The sequence below is a fragment of the Atractosteus spatula genome, chromosome 13 (assembly GCF_055471065.1).
Source record: "Atractosteus spatula isolate fAtrSpa1 chromosome 13, fAtrSpa1.hap1, whole genome shotgun sequence".
Classification (NCBI taxonomy): Eukaryota; Metazoa; Chordata; class Actinopteri; order Semionotiformes; family Lepisosteidae; genus Atractosteus; species Atractosteus spatula.
The window spans coordinates 34,579,663-34,602,705 of NC_142718.1; the positions used below are offsets into that span (position 1 = coordinate 34,579,663).

The window sequence follows — 23,043 nt, forward strand, 5'->3', positions numbered from 1 at the left end:
AAAATTACCTTAAACTGAACCAAGGCCTCTGTATGTAAAGGCAAGACAGAGAGCTGGAAAATGATGCCAATGATTGGGCTTGGAGGGCTGAACGATGGTATGGCAATTAGCTCCTTGTGTCCTGTGTTTAATGTGGAGCTTGCGTGATCTCCACTGCCACATTCATTGGGTTTTCAAACTACAGTCCAAAAACATGCTGACTACTTTAATTGGAATTTTTAATTTGTCCCCGTGGTGCTGGTGTGTGTGTGTGTGTGTGTGTGTGTGTGTGTGTGTGTGTGTGTGTGTGTCTTAAAATGGCTTCTCATCTAGGGTGCAGCTTGATCTCTGTGCTAGCAGGATAAGCACTAGGAGCTTCAGGCTTCATTGAGCTTGGCCACAAGGGGGGGTACAGAGCTGCTGGTTTAATGGGGATGAAGCAATGAGATACTACAAGCATTAAAGCCGGGGAGAAAGAAACAGAAATGATTTTCGTCTTCAAAGAATTGCCGGATTACACGATGCTCTGGGTCCACAGAGATGAAGGGCTTGCCTGTCAGCTGCCAGCCCAAAGTTCAATTGGCTGCTGCATCCACAAGTCAACCCAACCAAAACCCCAAGCAGTCACACACTGTTGTGTTGTGGTACCTTGAGCAGGGCTTCGAACTGCGTGTCCTCATGCACAGGCAGCTGTGTGGGAATGTCACACTCGTTCTGGCCGTGCACCACCAGCGTCTTGGTCCCTGGAGCCACAACACACCCAGTTAAAGCATTCATGGCCCAGCCATCATTTGCACTGACCTCTGGGGTCGCATTGTGAAATCACCAGACTGAAGGTTCTAAAGTCACTGAGCATTTCTGCAACAGCAGGACACTATACACCTCTCCTCAAACTCTCCCACTGAGATCACTGAGATCACTGGATTACACTGGGCGACACAGAAAGGACTTTATTCACTTTGCATTTGCAGCTACAGTAAATGGGAAACAGACAGACATTACACCTTTGTTTTTGACCATACACTGCAAGTCAAATTAAAACATCTTATATGACCAAATAGAACTTTGTTTCAGTGTTATGTCTGTATATCTTCCATATTAAAGACATCATGATTTCAGTGCAACCTTAACTTTTCCTATATCATGCATTTTTTTCATGGTCTGCATCATGCCTTTGAGCTTTTCCACGCATTTACTAGTGATCCAGCTCTGTGCTTCAGTCTCACATCACTGTGCTTTAGTCTTTATGAAGGCCATACTGTACCTGGCATAGAGGCTGTGACCAGGAGCTTGACCTCACACTGCTCCTTCTTCATGGTCTGTTTGAGGTCCTTAAAGAACAGTCCTTCTACATAGCCGACTACCTCCCACAGGAAGGTCAGTGTGGCTGAGATGGCATCCATTCCCCATTCACAGGGTGTGCGCACAAAGTACATGATCAACCCCACCTGCAACAGACAGGGATAAAGACAGCAGAGGTGTTGGGAAATGCATTGCAAAACAGTAGGAAAATACATCAATAACCTTGATTGTCTTGTATGCAACACAGAAGAACACAAAAATTACATTCTCTTTAAAATACAAACTGAAAGTCTCTTCCATTGAATCGTTATGCAGTCTTCTCTTCTAAAATGGACCGTGAATCACACAGTGCACTGCATTTTTGAATTTTTGTATGACTGCAAGCCAGCTGAAGGACAGCACGCCTCATCAGACTCACCAGGTAGTTGAAGAGGATGTGGGACGTCTGTGCAGGCAGATCTCCAATGTTCAGCAGTAGCTTCCTTAGCATGTACATCAGTTCATCCTGAAACATATCATGGGAAAAGCTGGAAGAATCCATATCAATTTCATCTCTTTTTCACAAAAATACAGAAGTGCTTCTACCATGCCAGGATTTTCTCAAGATACATTTGCACCTTTAGGATTTTACATGTTTTAATAAAAAATGAAGCAAATCATGGTGTTTCTTTAATATGGTGATTTTTACTGCTCAATGTCCTTTTCATAAAATGCTACACTGCCAATAACATTCTTAATTTGCAGCAGATACTGTATACACATTTTTTAAAGGGAATGCAATTTTGAATAACTATACAGTTTTTTTCTGACAACTTGTTTCACCCTTAAAAGTGCTTTTTTCACCCTTAAGAAGTTTGAGCATTCCTGTTTTGATTAAAAATAGCGACTCTACTATTTTTTGTAGTCTACAAAAAATTTAGTTTTACAAAGAAGGACTTCTTTGGATAAGAATGCAAGACACTGTACATTCACCAGCTTGGAATTTGATTAATATCCCTGCAATGCTTCTACACAAAACATTCTCAAGCGAGGAAGCAACAATACATACTGATCACATTTCTTCTGAGAATAATTCCTTCCCCCTTTTCTCAATGACCGAATTATTTTCATGTGATCTTCTCTATTCTCATGCAGGTTTTGACTTCACACCGTTCTTCACCCCTCTCCACTTTGCACTTCCTGAGTGGCCTCTCTGCCTCTCCTGCCTCCTCTCCTCTCCCAGCTTTTGTTCTTCTGTGCTATTTAATCTTTGCTGTCTGCCCTGTCTTTCTCACACCTGAAGAAGGCTTCACAGCTGAAACATTGTGTTTTCTCTCTTCTCTTTTCAGCATGGAATAAACCTATTATTTGTTCCTTTGCAGACTTTGCATGCTGATGCAGCTCCCCCCCTGAACTACTTCTGTGAGTAATGATGTAAATCTTTCAATGCAATACATAGGCAATGATGCAATACATACATTGTATGCAAGATATAAAGATGTGTTTGTAAAAAGAGTGAGGTCCTTCTGTCTCACCTGTCTGTTGCTGACAGTAAGTTTCTCTAGGAAGTGTCTGAGGACCAGAGCAGGGTCTTCGATCAGGCAGTTCCACAGCACCTGCTGAGCCACAGCACTCACTGCAACACAGAACAGATACAGAGCCCTTAGCACTCTGCTGCTGCTAACAGAATACACAGGTACTCATGCAAGACAGATTCGAGCTGAAACACAGACAGATGGAGCTGAAACACCAAGGTTAAAATGAGTCCAGAAACACTCCCACCTGCCACTCCATCCTCCCGCACTTCCCCGTCCTCCATGAGGTGGACAATGGGCAGCACCGCTGCACAGATGCATGCTGGGAACACGGCCTGTGGCGGCTGCAGCACATGGTGGGTTGGTGTGTGCTCAGTTGCATTTTCTTCATCTGGGCACAAAACAACACACAAACAGAACCAAGGACGCAATTAGCTAAACGAGGTACTTGGTCTTCTATACTTAAACTGTAAATATTTTTGGATTTTGATCGGACTGTTAATTCAACAGCTATGTATGAGTTCTAGACAGTACAGACAGAGCTTTGAGTTCATTCAGGAGAGTCTATCAATACTTTGGCAGGAAGTCACTTATTCTGGGAAGGTTGGTGCCGAGCTGGAGCTTATCTCAGAAAAAACTAATACAAGGATTTAGAGCACACAATTGCTCTTCCACTGCACTGCAGAAACCAGATTTCAGGGCCATAGATAAGGGAAATTTTAGAATAGCCAATCAAACCTAGCCAAGATGGAGGAATTTAAAGCATTGGCAAACATCACAAAAATAGATACCTGAGACCAGAACCCTGGATTCTGGAGAATTATATTAAGAACTTAATGAAAAATAAAACCATTTTAACTTTAGTTAACCTTTTAGTCACTAACTCTGAAATGGATAAAATAACAGCATGTCAGGATTGGAAGTGTAAAGCAATTGTGCGCTTGTGAGACACTTGAAAAGACAGGCACACCGGTGGGATTGGGAGGGGAATCAAGCTGACCTTCGGCACTTGTGGCAGAGCGCACAGACCACATCGAGCCCCTCCGAAACGAATAATTCCTGTGGGAGTTGCTGGAGGCGCAGGAGGGACTGACGGACAGGCGGCGGGAGGCCAGGTTGGTGACTTCTTCTGCTGACAGGGAACAACAGACACATGACATCAATCCCCAGAACACTGCAAAGAAACAGATGTATGTGTTCCTGGTGGATGACTACACATAAATATTCAAAGATATATTGTTAAGACCAGATGTTGGACCTATCAAACACTCTCTCGCAATAAAGAATTCATCTTGGTTGGATTAAACTACCGGGTCTGAGATGGTGGGATTCTGAGATGGTGTGATGACACAGTACATGGGAAAAGGGCTGGTTTTAATGGCCTAAGCCTTAACCTTTAGCTGTCATAGGACATGTTATTTTGATCATATTTCAGAATTTTGTAAGAATTGTACCATAAAAAAAGAATTCGGCCTGCTCATCAAGTATTATATCAATGACGTGCCGATGATTTGGTATGGAATCTAGACAAGGCTGATGGGGTACATGAAGCTCAGCAACACGCTGGCAGCCCACCTTCCTCCTCCTGCTCAGGCGGGGGGCTACAGGTGGGCTCATAGCAGGCCTCCTGAGTGATGGGGATAGCTGTGATGATGCTGGCCTCGCGGCCCAGGCGCCGCTTCTCCTCCTCCTGCTGCAGGTTCTTCAGGATGTGCTCGGCGCGCTGGTGGGAGCGGGACACTGCCCGCGCTGAGAATGACTTCTGCACGGGGACAAAGCAAGGCAGGGCAGGGCTCCGATGAGGAGCTAGACTCTGGAACGGCAACCGGACTAGGGAGCAAACTTTGGACCACAGCTTAAAGTCAAATCCAGCAAGAGCAGAAATCTAAGTCCAGCAACAAATGACTCAATACTCAAAACAGGGAAGGAGCCTCCTTCACATACTCCTTCGCTACAGACTAGCCAAGCTCTCCATCCAATTTGCCTTATAAAGTAGCCTGCAGAGAGCTGATCTAGGGGTGTGTAGTGCCCTGGGTGATTCATACTCCAGTCAGAGAGTCTTGTTACATGCACTATAGCACTATAACCTTTGTTAATAAGCTTTTTGGAGTCAAAATATTTTTAAATACAATAAATAATATAATAAGGAATAAATGCAACTAAACATACATAGTGATGTTTTTTGAATGGTAGGCTTTGAATGTGGGGGATTATGCATGAAAGATATTCTTAATTGCCTAAATAAAACACCTCTTCAAGCGTTTACACTGTGAATATGCTGTTTTCATGCAGCAGTGAACCACTGTTTAATAGCTCTATCTCCTGGGCTGGATTAGTGAAAACCTCAGAACATCTAACAATAAGGAAGTTTACTATAATAAAAAGGGAACAGCCCAACATTAACTTAGAAAAACAGGAGACAATCTGATTTCTGAGCAAAGTCTTTGAGCATTTCTAGAAACTAGCAATGTGCTATCCTGCCCGTGGGAATCTCTAACTCAAGGAGGTCATTGAGGGTCTGTGTGAATTGCAATTCAAATCAAGGAATATATTCCTTATTACAAAGGAAAGTAAAATAAATATCCTAGATTTAATAAAATATTGAATACTTATTTAAATATATAGTATTATAATAAAAAGTATATTAGAATTGCTGAAATTATATGTCTGCTATAAGAAGGAAAGTTTCCATACATAATTGAATTTTGATCCCACATTTGTTAATAGTATTTTATTAAATACTGTATAAAGAGTGGGCAGGTCTGAATCATGTTTGGGTCATTCTTCTTCAGCTATGCGTAAGGAAAATCTTTCCTAAGATAACAAGGGGAACTGATCTGTAAAATATCATTTAAAAAAGAATTAAATAGCCCATTTACTTCAAGTGTGTTACACATCATACAATTATCCTGTTCACAGATGTCACAGCTGAAAACACATTTTACCAAAATTAACACAAGGTGAAGTATCACATTGTTATATGCTTTTGTTAGCAGACAGCGGGTTTCACAGGAATGAGCCACAAGAGGAGGAAAATGAAATGATATTTAAACACAGACTTCAGATGTTGCACAAAAATGTTGATGTCCCTTATAAAAGTTTCCCATGACAATATGCAAGGCACGTCACCATGCTATTACCATGCAATTCCCATGCTTTACTGTGGATTACCATGCATTTCCATACCTCTTTATGCTTTACCATGCTTGACTGGGCCCTGCCATGCTTCCACCACAGTAAAACCACAGCATACTTTTAGAAGGGAAAATTGTTGAATGCTCACTGCTAAACTATTCCTACTATTAACTGTATTTCAACATTATTTTTAATTTTAGTCTTGGGTTCCAATCATACTGTAGGTTTATTTCATGTTCAAAGGGAAAGCTAGAACAGACAGTGTGAATATCTCAGTGATGTGATTAAAAAGACATTCCTTTGTTAATAAATGATCTCAGGAAACTGGGTGCATGTCCAAACAAGCATTGGTATAAAAAGCCCAACTTACTATTGTAAATACTGACTGAATTAATGTTGGAGACTACAAAAAAAACAAAACAAATCAATGATAAGGTATGTTAGTGGTAACGTACATATCTCCTGCTAGGAAAAATAAACAACAGATCACTTGTGTGAGTACCATGAAGTACAGTACAGCACTATGATCCACACCTGTGGCATAAAGAACAGCAACCCATGAAAACAAACAGCCATGCAGCCTTTAACCAGAACCACAATAGTGGTTTCTGGGACCGAGCCTTAGCATCCCAGCCAGAAATTAAGCACCACAGCAAAAAGGCAGGTGCGTGCACAACAATAGCAAACATTTTCAGCTTTTATCTTCTCCAGAACTGCTGAAAAACAGAGACTGAAAAAGGATTGCTCTCAAACCAGTGCTATTCTAAGTGTTTATTAAGTAGTGTCCAAAACTAGAGAAGGAGGCAATTCCCTCTTCACAGGGAATGCATGACCACACAAAAACACTGACTTTATTGCTTAATGCCTTATGAACATTTTGTCCAGGGGTGTTGTAACTTAATTTAGTGCTTAACAGTGCTTAACACTCTTAAGATGATGTTAAAAAAATAAATGCAACAAAAGCTGTGTCTGTGGTCTCTCCTTATCAACTCAACAAATGCATCCGCCTTGATTTGAATATTGATGGTCCTGGAATCTGTCCCAGGACTCAGGTCAGGAATCTTGGTGTAAATTTTGGACCGACCCCTGTGTATGAAGCTATTGTATGTTCACAATATTGTAAAGATGTCTTATTTTCATCTTCATAACATTTCTCATATTTGTTCTCACCCAATCAGATGCAGAAAAGCTGAAGGACGTTTGTCTTTGCTAAATGATAGTTCTCACCTTAGCTGCTTTCTGTGGCAGAGATGGATGTGGTAGGCACTATAGCATTGAGCTGCATTGTTAGCTTCTTCTTTCTAGCCTTTCTGGATATCATTTAAATGGATAACTAAATCCACATAGATGTCTACTGTACTGTGATGTCTACTTTATACTGTGGATCCGTATAGAGATGGACAGTAAAGATGTAGAGTACTGGTGCTGATGCAGTCAAGTACTTATTGCAGCTGTCTGAATGTAGTTTGGAAATTTATTGGATGGAAATTTTGAGGGGTACCACTGTTATCAGGGGAATGGAGATTGGAGGGGGCACGTTACGCTTGTATTACAATGTTTTTTTTAAAAATGGTCAAGAAGGGAGAAATTCTCTATGTTTAAGTTGCACCCATGCTTTCATAGCAGAAAAAAACAACTGTATGACTGTAGGCATCCATTTAAATAAACTAAAAAGGCTCAATACTTTCAGCTTGTCAGTGTAGGACATTACTTTAAGCCCTGGACTGCGTCTGTGCTCTTCTTTGGACTGATTCTAGTACAGTAATATGTTTTATATCACATAGTGACCAAAGTGGTACACAATGATCTAATTGAGGGCTTAATAGTGTATTATATAATTTTAACATAATATCCCTTGATTTGAATTCTAACTTGTGACTATCCTAACATATTATTAGAACGTATTATTGCATTCCCATATTTATTTAGAAAATTAAATTGAGCAGTTGTCCCAGTACAGATCCCTGTGGTACTCCACTAATTACATCATGGCAAAATGTAATGTAATGTACAAAAAAGTATGCAACATAAGAAATGTGTCCACACCCTGTAGGCATCCAGCAAACAGTAGATAAATACAAATTTAGCCCAGCATTTCCTAAGACTCTGACTTTAGCAGTTCCTGTAGTACAGTATTATAACAATTGTGGGAGGAGGTAAGACAAATATGGAAATATAAGCAAACAAATCTTTTTGCTAATATCTCTATTTTGAGTACATACTGTATGCATGTGAATTTAAAATGGTCTGTTTAACCAACCTCTTCCAACACATTGAAAGTGTGTTATAACGTCAGATACTATAGATTGCAGCAACAATGTTATAGTGTCTACTTCATATTTTCCTTTGTCTTTCATTTTGTCTGGACCTTGCACTATTACTGAAAGACAACAGGGTGAGAGAGACTTACAGACTGGTCTTCATTGATGGGATCCTGGACACTGCCTGTGTTCTGGGGCACCCAGGGGGGATCAAACATGGGCACACAGGGCATGCCCAGAATAGGGGATGGCAGAGTGAAGTTAATGCTGGGCGGTGGGATCTGAAATAGCACAGAAAACGTTCTTTAGAAACACATAGTCCCCAACTGATGGATGTTTGCATAGGGCATAATAATGTGTGTACCTTAAAAATCTGCTGCGCCCCTTCCTCCATCCGTGGCCACACCTGATACCTGAAGCGCCACAGGGTGTAGAACTTCAGCACGGAGTTGATCCTCTGTACAGCCTCCTGGTGGTGAAACTCTGACATGATCATCTCCGTGACTGTGTCGGGCACTTTCACAGCACACAGCAGAAACATGGCCGCTGCACAGACAGACAGGAAACAGAGCACTTTGATGACCTTTAAGATCCCTTTCTCCTTAGCCAGGGATAGGCCACTACCTGGCTTTACCATGTTCCAATGTAGGGAAATAAGTATATAAACCCAAACTAGGATTTATCTGGGTCGCTATCAGATTTAGGTTTCAGTACTATGTGTTTTCTGGAGCTGCTGTTTTCAGACCACTGTCAGATGATGTCTTTAATGGCGGGTGACTTACTTAATCAAATTATTGTACTCAACATTTAGTAATCTAAGGTGCTGTTGTATTGTTGAGCTACTAATGAAAGCACCAAACCCAAAGGAAATTTGGTTATCAAAAAGGATATGAAAAAGGCTAACCAGGACTAAAGTGGAATGTTTTTTACATTAAATTCTTATGTAAGAGATCCAAAAAGCAACCTATACTCTGTTTTAAGCATTCAATTCCACTTTTACTCTCAATTGGGAAGCCCACTATGTCATTTTGGAAAGAGAGGTGTTGTAAGCAATAAATGTGCTCGAATGGTTAGACGGGAATGCAAGAGAATGGCACTGGGAATGAATTTGTGGAAAGAACTGGAGCAGAAGAAAATAGGATTGTTCTCCACTGCTGCTGGTGCTCTCACTGACCTGCTGCTGCAGCCATGTGCTCATCCACACTGAGCAGCAGCTCCCAGGCCGCCGGCTGGATGTCCCCGTACATGTCCTCCGTCAGGATGGGGGCCGCCTTGATCAGAAGGGACAGGGGGGCTGGGGACAGGCTCATCACCTGGAAGACAGAACTCACAAGAGTCAAGCCACTGAAGCTCAGCAGGTATGAGCCTGGCCCATACCTGAATGGGAAACCTTCTGGGAAAGCTCAGGTTGCTGCTGGACGTGGTGTTAGTGGGGCCAGCTGGGGGTGCTCACCCTGCAGTCTGTGTGGGTTCTAATGTCCTAGTATAGTGACGGGAACACTATACTTCAAAAAAGGCACCTTCCTTCAGATGAGACATGAATCCTGACTCTTTGTGGTCATAAAAAACCCCAGGGCATTCCTAGAAAAGTTTTACCCTGGTGTCCTGGCCAAATTTCCCCCTGGCTTTCACCAATCATGGCCTCCTAATAATACCTGTCTATGTGTTCTTCTCCACACTGATAGCTGGTGTGTGGTGAGTATATTGGCTGCCGTTACATCATCAAGATGGGGCTTTGTGTGGAGGTTACAAATAGGAGCAGTGCTTTTGCCCCATTTTGCTTAGTTGATGTCTAGTCGCTTAAAGACCAATAATTTGTTTTATAAGTTACAAGAGCAAATTGGTTCTATCACCATGACAACATCAACTGATCTTGCTGATGCTGATCTTACATGGCTAGGATGTTGACTTCAATATATTTAACTTACTACAGTATATGTCACATATAGATATACACCAGTAGAATGCACTAGTTTCAGAACATTGGCAAATTGTTCCTAGGGCGTAATAAAGTCTGAATTGATTCTTAGTATTTGCTGCAATCTGCTTCTGTTTTATTAAGATCTATATTGGTATCAAATGACAAAATCACAAGCAAAATCAAGGAACAAAACTGAAGCGGCCTGTAGTTTCCTGACTACAGAGCTGAAAAAAGAATGCTCTGTGGTAGAGGAACTAGCTGGTCACCTGATTGCGGATGTACTTCAGCATCCCTGTGTCCTTCTTCCCCTCCACATTTTTGTCATTGACTCTCTTCTTCAAGGATGGAGTCCTTAGACAGGACTTATCAGAGCACTGGAAAGGCACAACACGTCATTATATAAGGATTGCAATAGTCTGAAATGTCACTCAGACAACCAAAGGCAACTTAATATCATCCAAGATACATGAGTCATACTGTAAAAAGGTTTTGGAAAACTACACCCAAAGCAACTGAAACAAGCCTTTTCCAAAAATAAGCACACCATACTGTAGCATACATACTGTATGCATAGGATATATAGAAGAAAATTCTATATTGGAATATTGGGCTGTCTAAAAAAAGATACTGTATTTTGGTCAGAATGCACAATGAACAATTAGAACTGCAAACAATTTCACAGTGTTTTTTATCCAAGGACGTATTCATCTAACAGCAGACCTTACAGATGAATTGAGCTCAAAGCTTTGCTGAAATCACCTCCTGGTGGCAATTATGGACCAGAAAAGATAGCAAACTTGCAATCAAACAAGCCACCCAGCGGGGACAGGTGGAAGGCCCAGTACTTGAGCACTGCTGGGGCACACGCTGCACACCGCACCTCTTTCATCTTCTTCGTGCGGGTGCTGACGCTGCTGGCACAGCGGTCCTCCTTCAGCCCGTCTACACTGTCTCCGTACAGCAGCTTGATGGCCCGCACAAGCCGGGCGCAGGAGCGGCTGTGGTGCTGGTAGCAGCGGGGGTGGCAGAAGTCCACGTGGGTGCAGATGAAGCTCTGCTGGTTGCACAGTAAGATCATGATCTGCAAGCAGAGACGGAAGGGGGGCTGTGAATCATTGCTTCCTTTTCAGATTACACAGCAAGAAAGATTTTACTGTACGCTGTGAGAGATCAGTGAGGGAAGGCTTGGGCTTTGAATATTGATTTGAAATATTGAAATATTGATTTGATGCGTAAACTAACTATTTTTTCCCCCAGTTTTGATCATGCAATAGCACATACTGCAGATGCATGATTCGAGGTGAAGTGCTGTTGATAGTCCCCTGCAGAAACAGACAGACTTGTCATTGTCATTTAACATGTCACAGACAAGAAAGGCCCATAATGGAAGTTCAGCACCGAATGGAGGAGGTGCATGTGCCTGGAGGGCTGCAGAGCTGAGAGACCTCTGGCTGACTTATCCCACACTACCGCTCACCAACTGGGGAATGTCGGCTACAGCTGGCTAGTGACTTGACCCAGGCTCAAACCCATGACCTCAATCTGCACTTGGCCAAGTGTCTTTACTTGTTCAACCACTCAGGAGGTAATATATGCAAGGTAATATATTCGATGGAGGACTTGTTCATATTCTATATTTGCTATCAGCTTTGCAGCTTGCGATAAAATCTATCAATTCCCTGATCTTGCACAAAATAAGGCAGTAGTGGAAAACAGGAAAAGAAATCCAGGAAAATATTTGGGAATAGCTCCAGTTAGTTTTTCAGGTCTCATCCATCTCTGCTTTTCCATTCACCTTCGAATTACAGGACTGAATCAAATACCTGTATATTGCCACTACTGGGTTAGAATCTAAATGACAACCCCTCCAATGCTTTACATGTATGGAGACCTACATGCAGCCAGGACATGTTTCTATTGTAGTTGTCCTCAGTTCCAGTGGTGCTTAGTCCTTCAGGTTCAATGCTTGGCTCACTGGTACTCCAGGGGCTCCCTGCCAACAGAAAATCACAAAGCAATGCCCGCTGCCCAAGTATATTATAGCACAAACAAGCTACAGTACCTTCATACTACAGGGAAACACAAATAACTTACAAGGAAAACATGAATACGCCCACTTTGCAAATTCAGCATTTGACTGAATTAACTTATTTCTGATAACAGAGTAAGTAAGCAATTTCCTCTTTTTTCAGTTTCCCTTGCTGAAACCAACTTCACTTCACTTTTTAGATGTTCTAGTTTTGTAAATGTGATTGGCTTTGGTTTCACTTCAGGTATGGAAGATTTGATGTTTCTCTTTAGGTTTCAGTTCTACCTTAGAACTAAGCCTGTTATCCACTTTCAAGTGAAAAATGAAGACTTCATTAATCTTCATTAATGCAGTTCTGCATGACTGTATGACTGCAGAAGCTGACATCGAGAAGGAATAAGACTCTCATTGCATAGCAGTTTGAAGCATTTTGTATTTTACATGCCAATACCTCTCTTCATTTTTAGAAATTGCAGAGACAAGTGGTTTCAAACTACAATAAGCAATATAATAAAATGGCTGCAGTTCTTAAAACATGAACAGCTCAATACTTGGCCAGGCCCAGATCAGCTGAAAGCTGAGATCATAGTACCTATGTCGGTCACGGTGTCTCTGCTCTGCGACAGCCCGATGTCTTCGTTCTCCGACTCTGAGTCCTGCCGGGACATCTTGGTGCTCTTCAGGCTGCCGGCCCGCCGGATACTGGACAGGGACCCACCTTTCTTGACCCTGAAGCTCCTGGTTCCCTTGATCTGCAGGAGCCGAGAGCCACCGATGCGAATCTTCCTGATGGGAGCTGGGCATGGGAGAGAAGGGCATCAGGGCAAATGGACACAGCTGCATAGGAAGAGAGGGAACTCTCACGTAGCAGACAGCCTGGACACTGTGGAAATTCTGCACTGGAAGAAATGAATTTGTGACACTGGAACAAAAGCTGCAGAACATCTGCTATCCGAGATAAATCCTCTGTTGCCTAAGAAGTGAGTAGGGCTGTAGGAACTGAAGAAGACAAGAAAGCTAAAGGCATTCCAGTGCACAGAACCTCCATCCAACTATTTTCTAACCACTTTATCCAGTACAGGGTTGCAGGGAAGCAGGAACCTATCCTGGCATGTGGGACACACCCTGGATGGGACACCATTCCATCACAGGGCGTGTGCAGAACATCCGAGAGCAAAAAACTATAAAGACAAGTGTGAAATACCGCTGGGTTCCTGATACTTCCTGTCGTCGCACGCGGTGTCAGACTTGAGCGTGTGGCTGCTGCTGTTCAGGGAGTCGTGGGCGTCTTCATCGTCGATAATCCCCGCAAAGCTGATCTTCCTCTCATAGCGATGGCGGTCCAGCTCTGGGTCCAGGCGCAGGCGGCAGCTCTCCAGGTCCTGCCAGGGAGAGTGAGAAGGCGGGCGAGTGGGTGAGAGGGGGCCAGAGCTACTGCAGCCTCCCACTGTACGAAACTTAACAGAAGCATTTTCTGCCTAGGCCCCATTTCCGGCTCCCCTGCTCTTAAAAAGAAGGCAGGCACCACATGGACACTGCAAAATTAAAACCTGAGGTTTTGCTTCGATTCTAAAATGAAGACCTGGCTAAATGTCTCAGGCTGTGTAGCAGAAACCCCAAGACCCAGCTAGCAAAAGACTTATCCTCCCAGACAAGAGATAGAGAGACACTGACCGCCAGAGGCTCCGTACGGGGGCGAGACAGGCAGGGGAAGGTCTCCCTCAGGAAGGTGGTGATCTCCAGCAGCAGCTGACAGGCCGCCATCTTGAGAGCAAAAGGACAGGCACACTTGGTGGGATTCACTGTGTCTGGAGAGGAAGCCAAGAGACACAATGAGTGGCTATGCTACTGCCCCTGTGGTCGGGCTTCAAACACATGCGTACCTGTATTACTACTTTTACAGGGGCTATATAGTGTGATGGGTATAGCTCTAGACTCATAACTAGTGGGTTGTAAGTTCAAGTCCCTGCTGCAGACACTGCTGTTGTACCTTCAGTGAGATACCGTAATCCCAGTTGCTCCAGTCCACTCAGCTGTATGAATGATAACCAGCATTGCTTTGGGGTGATCCTTGTGATAGACCAGTGTCATATCCAGTAGAGGAGTCACATGTCCTTATTAGTCTGTTTAATGCCACAGAAACCCAGTGAGCCATTGTGTTACTGCAATTGATTTATCTACTTTTACCATGATTTATTTGTTTGGCTAATACCTTTATCGAAAGTGACTTAAATTTGTGCCCATTTATACAGCAGGGTATGTAACTGAAGAAAACTGAGATAAATGCCTCAGTCAAGGGTACAAAAGCAATGTCTCACATGGCATTTGAACCCACAATTGTACTTTTCTTAAGTATAAAGTTATAATCAATAGTTACTATAGGTAATGACTGCCCCTAATTTATTTAACATAGATTTGTTTTCTTATGTTCTATTTTAATTATTTTTTTCTCTGGATTAAATGGTAAAACATTGTATGCAGTACATCTGTATTCCTGTTTCAGTTATACAAGATCACAACAGCTTGATTTCAGGGCTTTATGCTCATTAATAAAATCAGACTTTGGATTGCTTAGTCTTCAACCTCAGAAATGAAGAATCTATGGACTCAGGGCGGCTGCACTACACTTCAAGCAGCTCTGTATGACACCCCCACTCAGACCAGCTTACTGTCATCCAGGAAGTCCTCCTCCTCATCCTCCTTTCTCATCCGACGCTTTGTTTCTTCATCATAGATGAAGCCCAGGATGTTGGCTGGACTCTCACTGTCTGAATGGCAGAGCTCACTCAGACGAGCACCAATAGCCTGCAAGGGGAGATTGAAAAACAATCTGATTGTTTTGACAGCTGGTATTCAGGCTTCAAATGACAAGGGTATATTTGGCAGTTTATTCCAACTATTAAAGTCTGGAAATCTGGATCATAGCCGGGCATGATGATAGCAGCCATATCACTTTACAGCTCACAACTGGCAGCCCACTGAAGCTAAGCAGGTGTGAGCCTGGTCAGTACCTGGATGGGAGACTCCTTCCAGATTGCTGCTGGAAGAGGTGTTAGTGGGGCCAGCAGGGGGTGCTCACCCTGCAGTCCATGTGGGTCCTTATGCCCCAGTATAGTAATGGGGACATTGTACTGAAAACAGGCGCCGTCCTTCGGAAGAGACGTAAAACCGAGGTCCTGACTCTCTGTGGTCATTAAAAATCTCAGGGCATTTCTCAAAAAGAGTAGGGGTGTAACCCCGGCGTCCTGGCCAAATTTCCAATTGGCCCTTACCAATTATGGCCTCCTAATAATCCCCATCTATGAATTGGCTTCATCACTCTGTTCTTCTCCCCACTGAGAGCTGGTGTGAGGTGAGCGTTCTGGCGCACTATGGCTGCCGTTGGTCGCGGTGGATGTTGCACATTGGTGGTTGTGGAAGAGAGTCCACATTATCTGTTAAGCGCTTTGAGTGGAGTGTCCAGAAAAGTGCTATATAAGTGAAGTAATTATAATTATTATCATAGGCTTTTCCGTGCCATCTCTTTCTGTACTTTTGCTGTACACAGTATGTATGTTTTTCATTATCATTGATGTTTTTGTTCTACAGAAACCAGTGAATTAAACAACATGAAATCATGCAATTCCTTACAAAAATCTTTTGCAACTGATGGTTTTTAAAGCCAAAAGAAAACATAAAACCTTTAGTACAGAATGAGGCTCAGTGCCACAGAACAAGTCCACATTCAAGTGTGGTCTGTTACTTACATCTCCCCATTGACAGAAATACTTGGCTGCATTCCACTGGAGCTTCTGGTTTCTTTTATTGCCCACCACAGGAGAGCGGCCCCTGGACAGTCCCTTCTTGGTGATATTGACATGGTGTCCCTTCATCCACTCGGGCCAGTTGCCACGGTTACAGCGGTGCACAAAGCGGGCACACTCCAGGAAAAGCGAGGCCCTGGCTACTACTGGGGCTTCCTGTACGGGCAGAGACCAGGAAACTGCACTACAGGCATACCCCACATTGCTGAACACGTGCAGGAAAACAGCTCAGGATAGATGAGGTGGAGCTGTTTTTGAAAATCACCTGTTGTTTGTTCTTTCCTTCAGAATCTGGGAAGTATCAAGAGTGATTTTTGTTTTGTGACTCTACACTTTAAAGCCTAGTTGTGTGCTACACTTTCCAGACCACCTTGTGTAAAGTGACCTGAAACCCTTATTCCAGGAGGTGCCCCAATTGGTATTAGGGTAACAATATGCAAAATAATGACCCAAGGTAGACAGGTTTGCAAATTAATCCACTGCTCCTGATGCAGGCTACCTGTGCATTGTGTTTAAGTGCATGTGCAAAATTATATATTCTGAACAACATATTTTGGGTAGATTCTAAACACTGAAAAAGTGTAATCCGTTAATAAAATGTCAGAATATCTTCATATCAATCATACAGAGTATGAGATAATTGAGAACCTACTGTAACCGAAAGTATTCAATTTGTAATTTCTACAAATTTCATGTCAAAAGTTTAAATTATAATCTTAAACAAGCAGCACTCAGGGAAAGAGAGTGGCTTGGTTTTCTATAAAGTTGTAGAAAATGTATAGCACACTCCCATTTTTTAACCTGACAATCTATTCATGCTAGACATGAATAAGAAATAGAAATATCAAGGAAAGAAGAACCATAGCTGTCAAAAGCCTGAAGCTCCAGTTCTGCTATGAGCGAACAGCATGGATTCTACTGCACTATGAAATAATGGGATATTTCTGATAGATTCTTACCTCCCTGTAAGGCAGTCTGCTGTGAAAATGAGTGTAACAGAAAGATGAGATGATGATGGACAAGATACAACCACCACGTACACACAGACACAGACCAACACTGATGGAGATAAAGAACAATGATCTGGAATGAGGACTTTGCAAGTTAAGATAAGAACATACACGTCTGCAAAGGAATTGCTATAACTTTTAAATATTTTATGGCACTAAAGTGTGATTTCATATATGTAAGAGATATAGTCTATGTTTCTAAAGCTATAAAATTACATACTATAACTCAGGATCTTAATTAAATAACACCACAATTCTTTGCTTTATTAAAGTATAAATATATAGCATTTCAATAGAAAAAAACATTATGTTTTTTCATAACTACATTATGTATCAAACCAGCAATGTTTTTATTCTTCACGATTCTCCTGAAAACCCAACACAACTCAGCCCTAGGTGAACTGACAGACAACAGCCCCGTGCTCACCGGGAGAAGTTGCCTGACAGACAACAGCCCCGGGCTCACCAGGAGAAGTTGCCTGACAGACAACAGCCCCGTGCTCACCAGGAGAAGTCGCCTGACAGACAACAGCCCCGGGCTCACCAGGAGAAGTCGCCTGATAGGCAACAGCCCCGGGCTCACCAGGAGAAGTTGCTGATAGGCAACAGCCCCGTGCTCACCAGGTCAAGTGCTGCAGCCAGGATTGAGGCATCGGGGATAGTGCCTGGCTCACAGCAGTTCAGGAGGAACTGGAACCTCTTCATGCCCTGGCGAATGGCACCCAGATTCACCACATTTTTGTTCTTCATGGCATCCTGACTGGCAGCCAGGCGCTCCTGGAACCCGTGGCACCCTGAAGGAGAAGCAGGAGGGATAGGGGAAAGTAACATAGCGTCTTGGCAAAAGACCCTACCCCAGCTCACTGTGCTAAAGCTGGACTAGACCTCACTGTTAACGGGCTGAATGATGTGAGGAGGATAGTAGACCTAAAACCAAGGTGTTTAAATGACATAAACAGGGTTTGGGGATGCATTTTTGAAAAAATCCCTAAACTCTTTATTAATAAAGTGGGCCTGATTTCTGATATATTCTTAGGCCTGATCATGTGATGCAGACAGGGTCTTTTCAATTTCTGAGCCATGATTTCAATCCTGCTTTGGGTATTTTTGCATTTCTAAAGGTAATTTTTACCAGCATTTTAAGACATGATGAGCATTCTCACTGGTTTACAAAGCTCCATTCTGACTTGGAATAATAACTTGGAATAATAAGATTGGTTTTCCCTGCCTTGACGCACAAACATATACAGATATCTATATATATCTACTACAGTATATAGATCAAAATGCATAATTGTTTTAACAAGATCTATTGGATATCCTCAGTATCATTACATTTTGCTTCAAAGAAAAAAACCCTTTAAAGACCAGATTTTATCAAATTTAAAATGAATGCATTGGGGGACAGAAGGATTTCCTAGTGATTTCAGACATTTCTTTCTCTAGTGCAAATGTAATTCTAAGTCAACTACATAGCAAAAAAGAAAAGTGCACTCATTCATTGTAACTGGCAGCAAAAGTCATTTTCCTTCTACTGTAGGTAACTGATATTTTTCTTTGCATGTCATACAGAAGAAAGATTGCTTGCTGGAAGCAACTCCTTTTGACTCTGATGACATTTTGTCAGCTATTTAATTTTTAAGAATCAGTCATTTTGGCCTTTATTACCACAGAGAGACCTATATTTTCCATAATTTGTTATTTGTGCCATTTTAAAATAGTGCATTCGACTCCATCTGTTACAATATGTTACTGCCCTGGAAAGCTGTCAGCCAGGGCTGGCTTTCTGCCATCTCACAGTATATCACAATACAGTTTAGAAAGTACAAGCAGACGTGTGAATGACAACAGCATTGGTCATTTCCTATGTGAAAATAAATACATACATATTTCTATATATTGTATATAAGTGCAGTTCTATTTGCTTTTGCATTCTTTTGATATTTTGTTCTGTAAGTGTTTTCAGTGTTTCTGTGGGAACAGTGATCTTGGCTCCAGGAATGCTTACCCCTCATGCTGTAGAACATTTAGGCAGACACTACCCTAAAGGAATACTCTGAGGCCAGTCAAAGAGTTCAGAAGAACCTTTCAAAACAACTACAAGACTTCTTTTACTGCACCATCAGAAAGACAGCACTAGGAACATCACTGTACCTTTCAGTTTATAGCTGCTTCCCTCAAACAGGACAGCTCTAAATGTAGGAACCGTTTACAGAGGACTTGGTTGGTCTGTGCTTATTTGTAACCTTGGTACATCCTGTGTTAGAACACCTCAGGGCTTTCTTTGTCACTCAGCATGGCACAACAATGTCATCAATTACTACCAAAGGCTTCGTTATCCAAGTGTTATTCTTGCTCAGGAACAACTGAGTGGGCATTTAGATACTCACTCAGGAACGAATGAGTATAACTGAGGTTATAGCCATCATTGCTATTGATGTGTCATGAACAGTATTCAACGCTACAATCTTCTAAGCTTCTAATCAATCCCTAGAAAACATTATCAACTGTGTCCCTTTTCCAGAGCTTTTTCTTGAGGTGACTCAATGTTAATAAGGAACTGTCATGTGATGTGTAATTAAAGGTACTGTAGTCTATTTATATGTATACATACTCTGTATATACTGTACATGTACGATTTTAAAATATTAAATAAATGTTTTCAACACAGAATACATTTCAGCCTTTTCTTTGTTTTAACCATATAATATTCTATTCCACACATTTTAATAAATTAAAGTTGCAACTAAATGATGATAAATAGAAACTAAAATAATTAATGGCTTTCAGTGGCCTACACTCTTGTCTGTGATTGAAGTTTCTGTTCACCACTGACTCTCCCCCACCGCAACCCATTAGTCTGGACAGAGAAGAAACCAAACAGGCATTTAAGAACATGTAACAACAGACAGGGATGTGGAGGCAAATGCAACATGCAGAACACAGAAGAAAAGATAGAGACTGGTGTCTTCACCTGCCCAGAGGGGGCTGTTCCACTCCCTGACATTGAGTCAAAGGAATTTACTCTCCTTCCTATCTTTTCTTTTTTTCGCAGAAGCATTGCAGACCACCTTGTGTTTGCTTTGGAAATAAGGTTTACTTGAACTGCTGCCCCCTGCTGGCAAAAGGCGGCTGGATGAGCACTAAGTTAAAGAAGTGTATGTCAGTGAAGTTGGCCAACTCCTACAAACGGCACAAACAACCTACCGCATTTGCTTGTGCGCCGTTTGTGCGGGTTTGTGCTGCTTTCGTTCCCGAGACACAGCTCCTTTTCTGTAGGGGGTGACATCAATCAGCCCCCCACCTAAAATGGTGATAAGAGTCATGTGACTCGCCAGAAAAAATAAGGTGCTATATCTCAAGAACTAAAAGACTTCATACTGTATGCTACTTTCCATGGCAAAAACCAGCACAAACATAGCACAAACGAATGAGACCGCTTTGGTACTCTTGCGCTATGATGGGTGGTGGGGTGGGGGTGGTGGTGAATAATGTCGCATCCCAGAGAAAAGAAGGCACTATATGTTGGGAACAAAAGCAGCAGAAATGCTACTTTCAACAGCACAAACAGCACAGAATTCATGCAAATGCAGTCGGTTACACAGTTTGTGCTGTTAGCGCAGGGCAGCAACTTCACAGAGCTGTCAATGTAACGGTAATGAAGGAACTACATCGACCCTGACCCTGGGGCCCAAATGCCTGCTTACTATTAGTGTTAACATTTGGAGCCGGAGGACATGACGACGACAAGTTCAGGACCCTGAAACACAGGGCAGAATTGGCTCGCTCCTAGCATTGTCAGACTGTGACAGATTCTCCCATCAAGCAACACTGCTATTGTGTCCACAAGACATATCCTTGTCACAAAGTCCGGCCACTTTTCATTGAGATCGTGACAGCCGAGTCTGGAGTCTCAGATTTTTATCATACTCTGACCTGTTTTCGTATCCTTCCCTCTGGCTGTATGTCAGAAATCGGCAACAGAACTGTATCATCAGGCAATCACTGTGTCTACTCTGCTTCACAAAAGCTGATTTTTGGAACTAGAGATTGTGATTTAACATCTTCACATACATGGTAGTAAACTGTTAGGAAAAAAAAATGTTTCATATACAAAATGTGTTACAATGTCAGGATGTGTGTGGAATTACAGACTTTTGCTCCATGGAGGAGACTATTTGATTTGTGCTTGCGTGAATATTTTAGCATTACTTTTACTCTTTTCAAACAGTCTTTTGCTATTTCGGCTGTTAGCATATAACTCTGCAGTCACTTACACAGAGACTGATCTTAAATTTAAAGGCGAGGGGTGAAGACATTCTGTATATATCATTCTGTATTTAGGACCAAGGTTTCAGGTCCCTCAGCCCACTTGACTAAGCCTGTAACAAAGAGGCATGCCCCACATGTACACAGGATATACAATAACAGCACACAGTTGCATGGAGGATGGCTGTAGACAGAGCAGTGGACAGATGACAGACACAGAGAGTGGAGGAAAGGATGCCCCAGGGGTCTACCATCTTTCTCTTCTGTGTGGTGAAGCTTGGATGGGTTCCTTCGGCCGGACCGCCATTTACCGAGCCGCTTGAAGAAATTCTCCTCCTCGTCCCGGCCGTATTCCACAGCGCTCCCTTCGGACAGCTTCACTGCGCTGGTGAACTTCACCTGGGGACAAAAAAGCGATGGGCATTAGGCCGCCACTCTCAGCCTGAAATTTTTTCCTTTCCACAAAAAAAGGAACAACTTATACTAAAGCCATTCTAGATCCTCAGCTGAACCAAAAATGAAACATAAATGCAAGGGGTGAGAAAGAAGATGAATTAAAATTAAACAGAATGTACACAGTGTGATTTAATGGATGTGCCACTGGGACTAGAATTTCTACTCTTGAGGACCATAGGAAGCACTGGCTGATCATTCATTGTCCAGAGATGATTCCATCAGTAGCAACATGGATGTTGTTAGAAGAGCCTCAGAGACTCAGCCTTGAAAAGCTTCTGAACTATCATAAGATCAATTTGTGAAGTGGAATGGCCAGGGCACACACACAACTGGCATTTAAATTTAATACGACTTCAGCTTTTAAACCTTTACAAGGAGCAAGAGCTTCACACAATAGATGTGATGTAATAAACACTGGATAAGTTACTTAACTCAATATCTTTTTAGAAAATGCAGAAGTCTGGCTAGATTGATGGAATCGTTGAGCGGCCAGCGCACACAGAGTGGCTCAGTGTAATGTCTGTAAAGCAATGAAAGAAAGCCACACAAAGCTGACTGACCTTGGAGCTCTGGCGGATGAAGGACAGCCTGTCTACTGAGCTGATGTCCAGCAGGTCCTCCACCCCGTCGGTCAGGCCTGAGAGAGATGAGCGCTTCAGCCAGTTCCCTGCCGAGACGAGGCATCCCACACAGCAGCGGAAGAGGAGGGAGGAGGAAAGAAGAAATAAAAAGAAATCCAAAATTATACAATGACCTATGCTCTTTCTCTTAGCTTGTAAGGAAATCCAGACAAAACCCACTGCATACAGTAGCTGCACAGGAGTGTTATCCATTCCAGGCTTTCTGAGATGCAGTCCCTCATAGACGTCAACAGCAGTGCTTGATATTTCACATTTGTAAGTGAGAGAACGTAGAATTCTTGAATCTTGAAAAGGATCACTGCTCTGCAACCCTGGGGTTGGACTCTGAGTCCTCCGTCCATGTTGGACTACGTACCGATCGGCAGCTTCAGTTTCTTGCGGAGGGAGATGCGCCGAGACCGGGAGCGTGAGCGGCGGTCAGTGGTGGTGCCCGAGTGGGCGGTGGTGCATTCTGAAGTGTCCTGCTCTGATTGGCTGCTGGTGTCACTGGCCGCACTCTGAGACTTGAACATTTTGCGCCAGAAGTCCTTCCGTCCCAGGAGAGCTCCAGGCACCTGCTCCTCGCTGGGAGAGGCAGAAAGAGAGATTTAAATGGCAGGATTTTTGTAATCAAGTGGAAGAGGGCAGCAAGTTTGGACGAGTTCTTGTCTGAACCCGATTCCCCAGAAAGCCGAAGAAGCGTTTTGAAGATACAGTAATGTCAAAGAGAGACTTGTAGGTTTG

General features: G+C 42.7%; 1 protein-coding gene across 1 annotated transcript in view; it reads right to left on the reverse strand.

The window, feature by feature from the left end:
• The window catches only part of unc80 (unc-80 homolog (C. elegans)), a 70,877-nt gene that overhangs the window by 22,584 nt on the left and 25,250 nt on the right, over positions 1 to 23,043 (reverse strand). The window contains exons 20-42 of the mRNA XM_088931089.1: positions 22,676 to 22,884; positions 22,240 to 22,346; positions 21,475 to 21,622; positions 17,576 to 17,748; positions 15,888 to 16,100; positions 14,811 to 14,946; positions 13,816 to 13,949; positions 13,346 to 13,523; positions 12,734 to 12,937; positions 12,008 to 12,105; positions 10,993 to 11,193; positions 10,379 to 10,486; positions 9,366 to 9,504; positions 8,556 to 8,737; positions 8,341 to 8,472; positions 6,301 to 6,333; positions 4,371 to 4,557; positions 3,796 to 3,927; positions 3,043 to 3,186; positions 2,796 to 2,896; positions 1,700 to 1,786; positions 1,244 to 1,427; positions 628 to 722 (exon numbers count right to left, since the gene is read on the reverse strand). Coding sequence (XP_088787215.1) covers positions 628 to 722; positions 1,244 to 1,427; positions 1,700 to 1,786; positions 2,796 to 2,896; positions 3,043 to 3,186; positions 3,796 to 3,927; positions 4,371 to 4,557; positions 6,301 to 6,333; positions 8,341 to 8,472; positions 8,556 to 8,737; positions 9,366 to 9,504; positions 10,379 to 10,486; positions 10,993 to 11,193; positions 12,008 to 12,105; positions 12,734 to 12,937; positions 13,346 to 13,523; positions 13,816 to 13,949; positions 14,811 to 14,946; positions 15,888 to 16,100; positions 17,576 to 17,748; positions 21,475 to 21,622; positions 22,240 to 22,346; positions 22,676 to 22,884 — 3,325 coding nt within the window. The remainder of the gene's footprint in view (positions 1 to 627; positions 723 to 1,243; positions 1,428 to 1,699; positions 1,787 to 2,795; positions 2,897 to 3,042; positions 3,187 to 3,795; positions 3,928 to 4,370; positions 4,558 to 6,300; positions 6,334 to 8,340; positions 8,473 to 8,555; positions 8,738 to 9,365; positions 9,505 to 10,378; positions 10,487 to 10,992; positions 11,194 to 12,007; positions 12,106 to 12,733; positions 12,938 to 13,345; positions 13,524 to 13,815; positions 13,950 to 14,810; positions 14,947 to 15,887; positions 16,101 to 17,575; positions 17,749 to 21,474; positions 21,623 to 22,239; positions 22,347 to 22,675; positions 22,885 to 23,043) is intronic.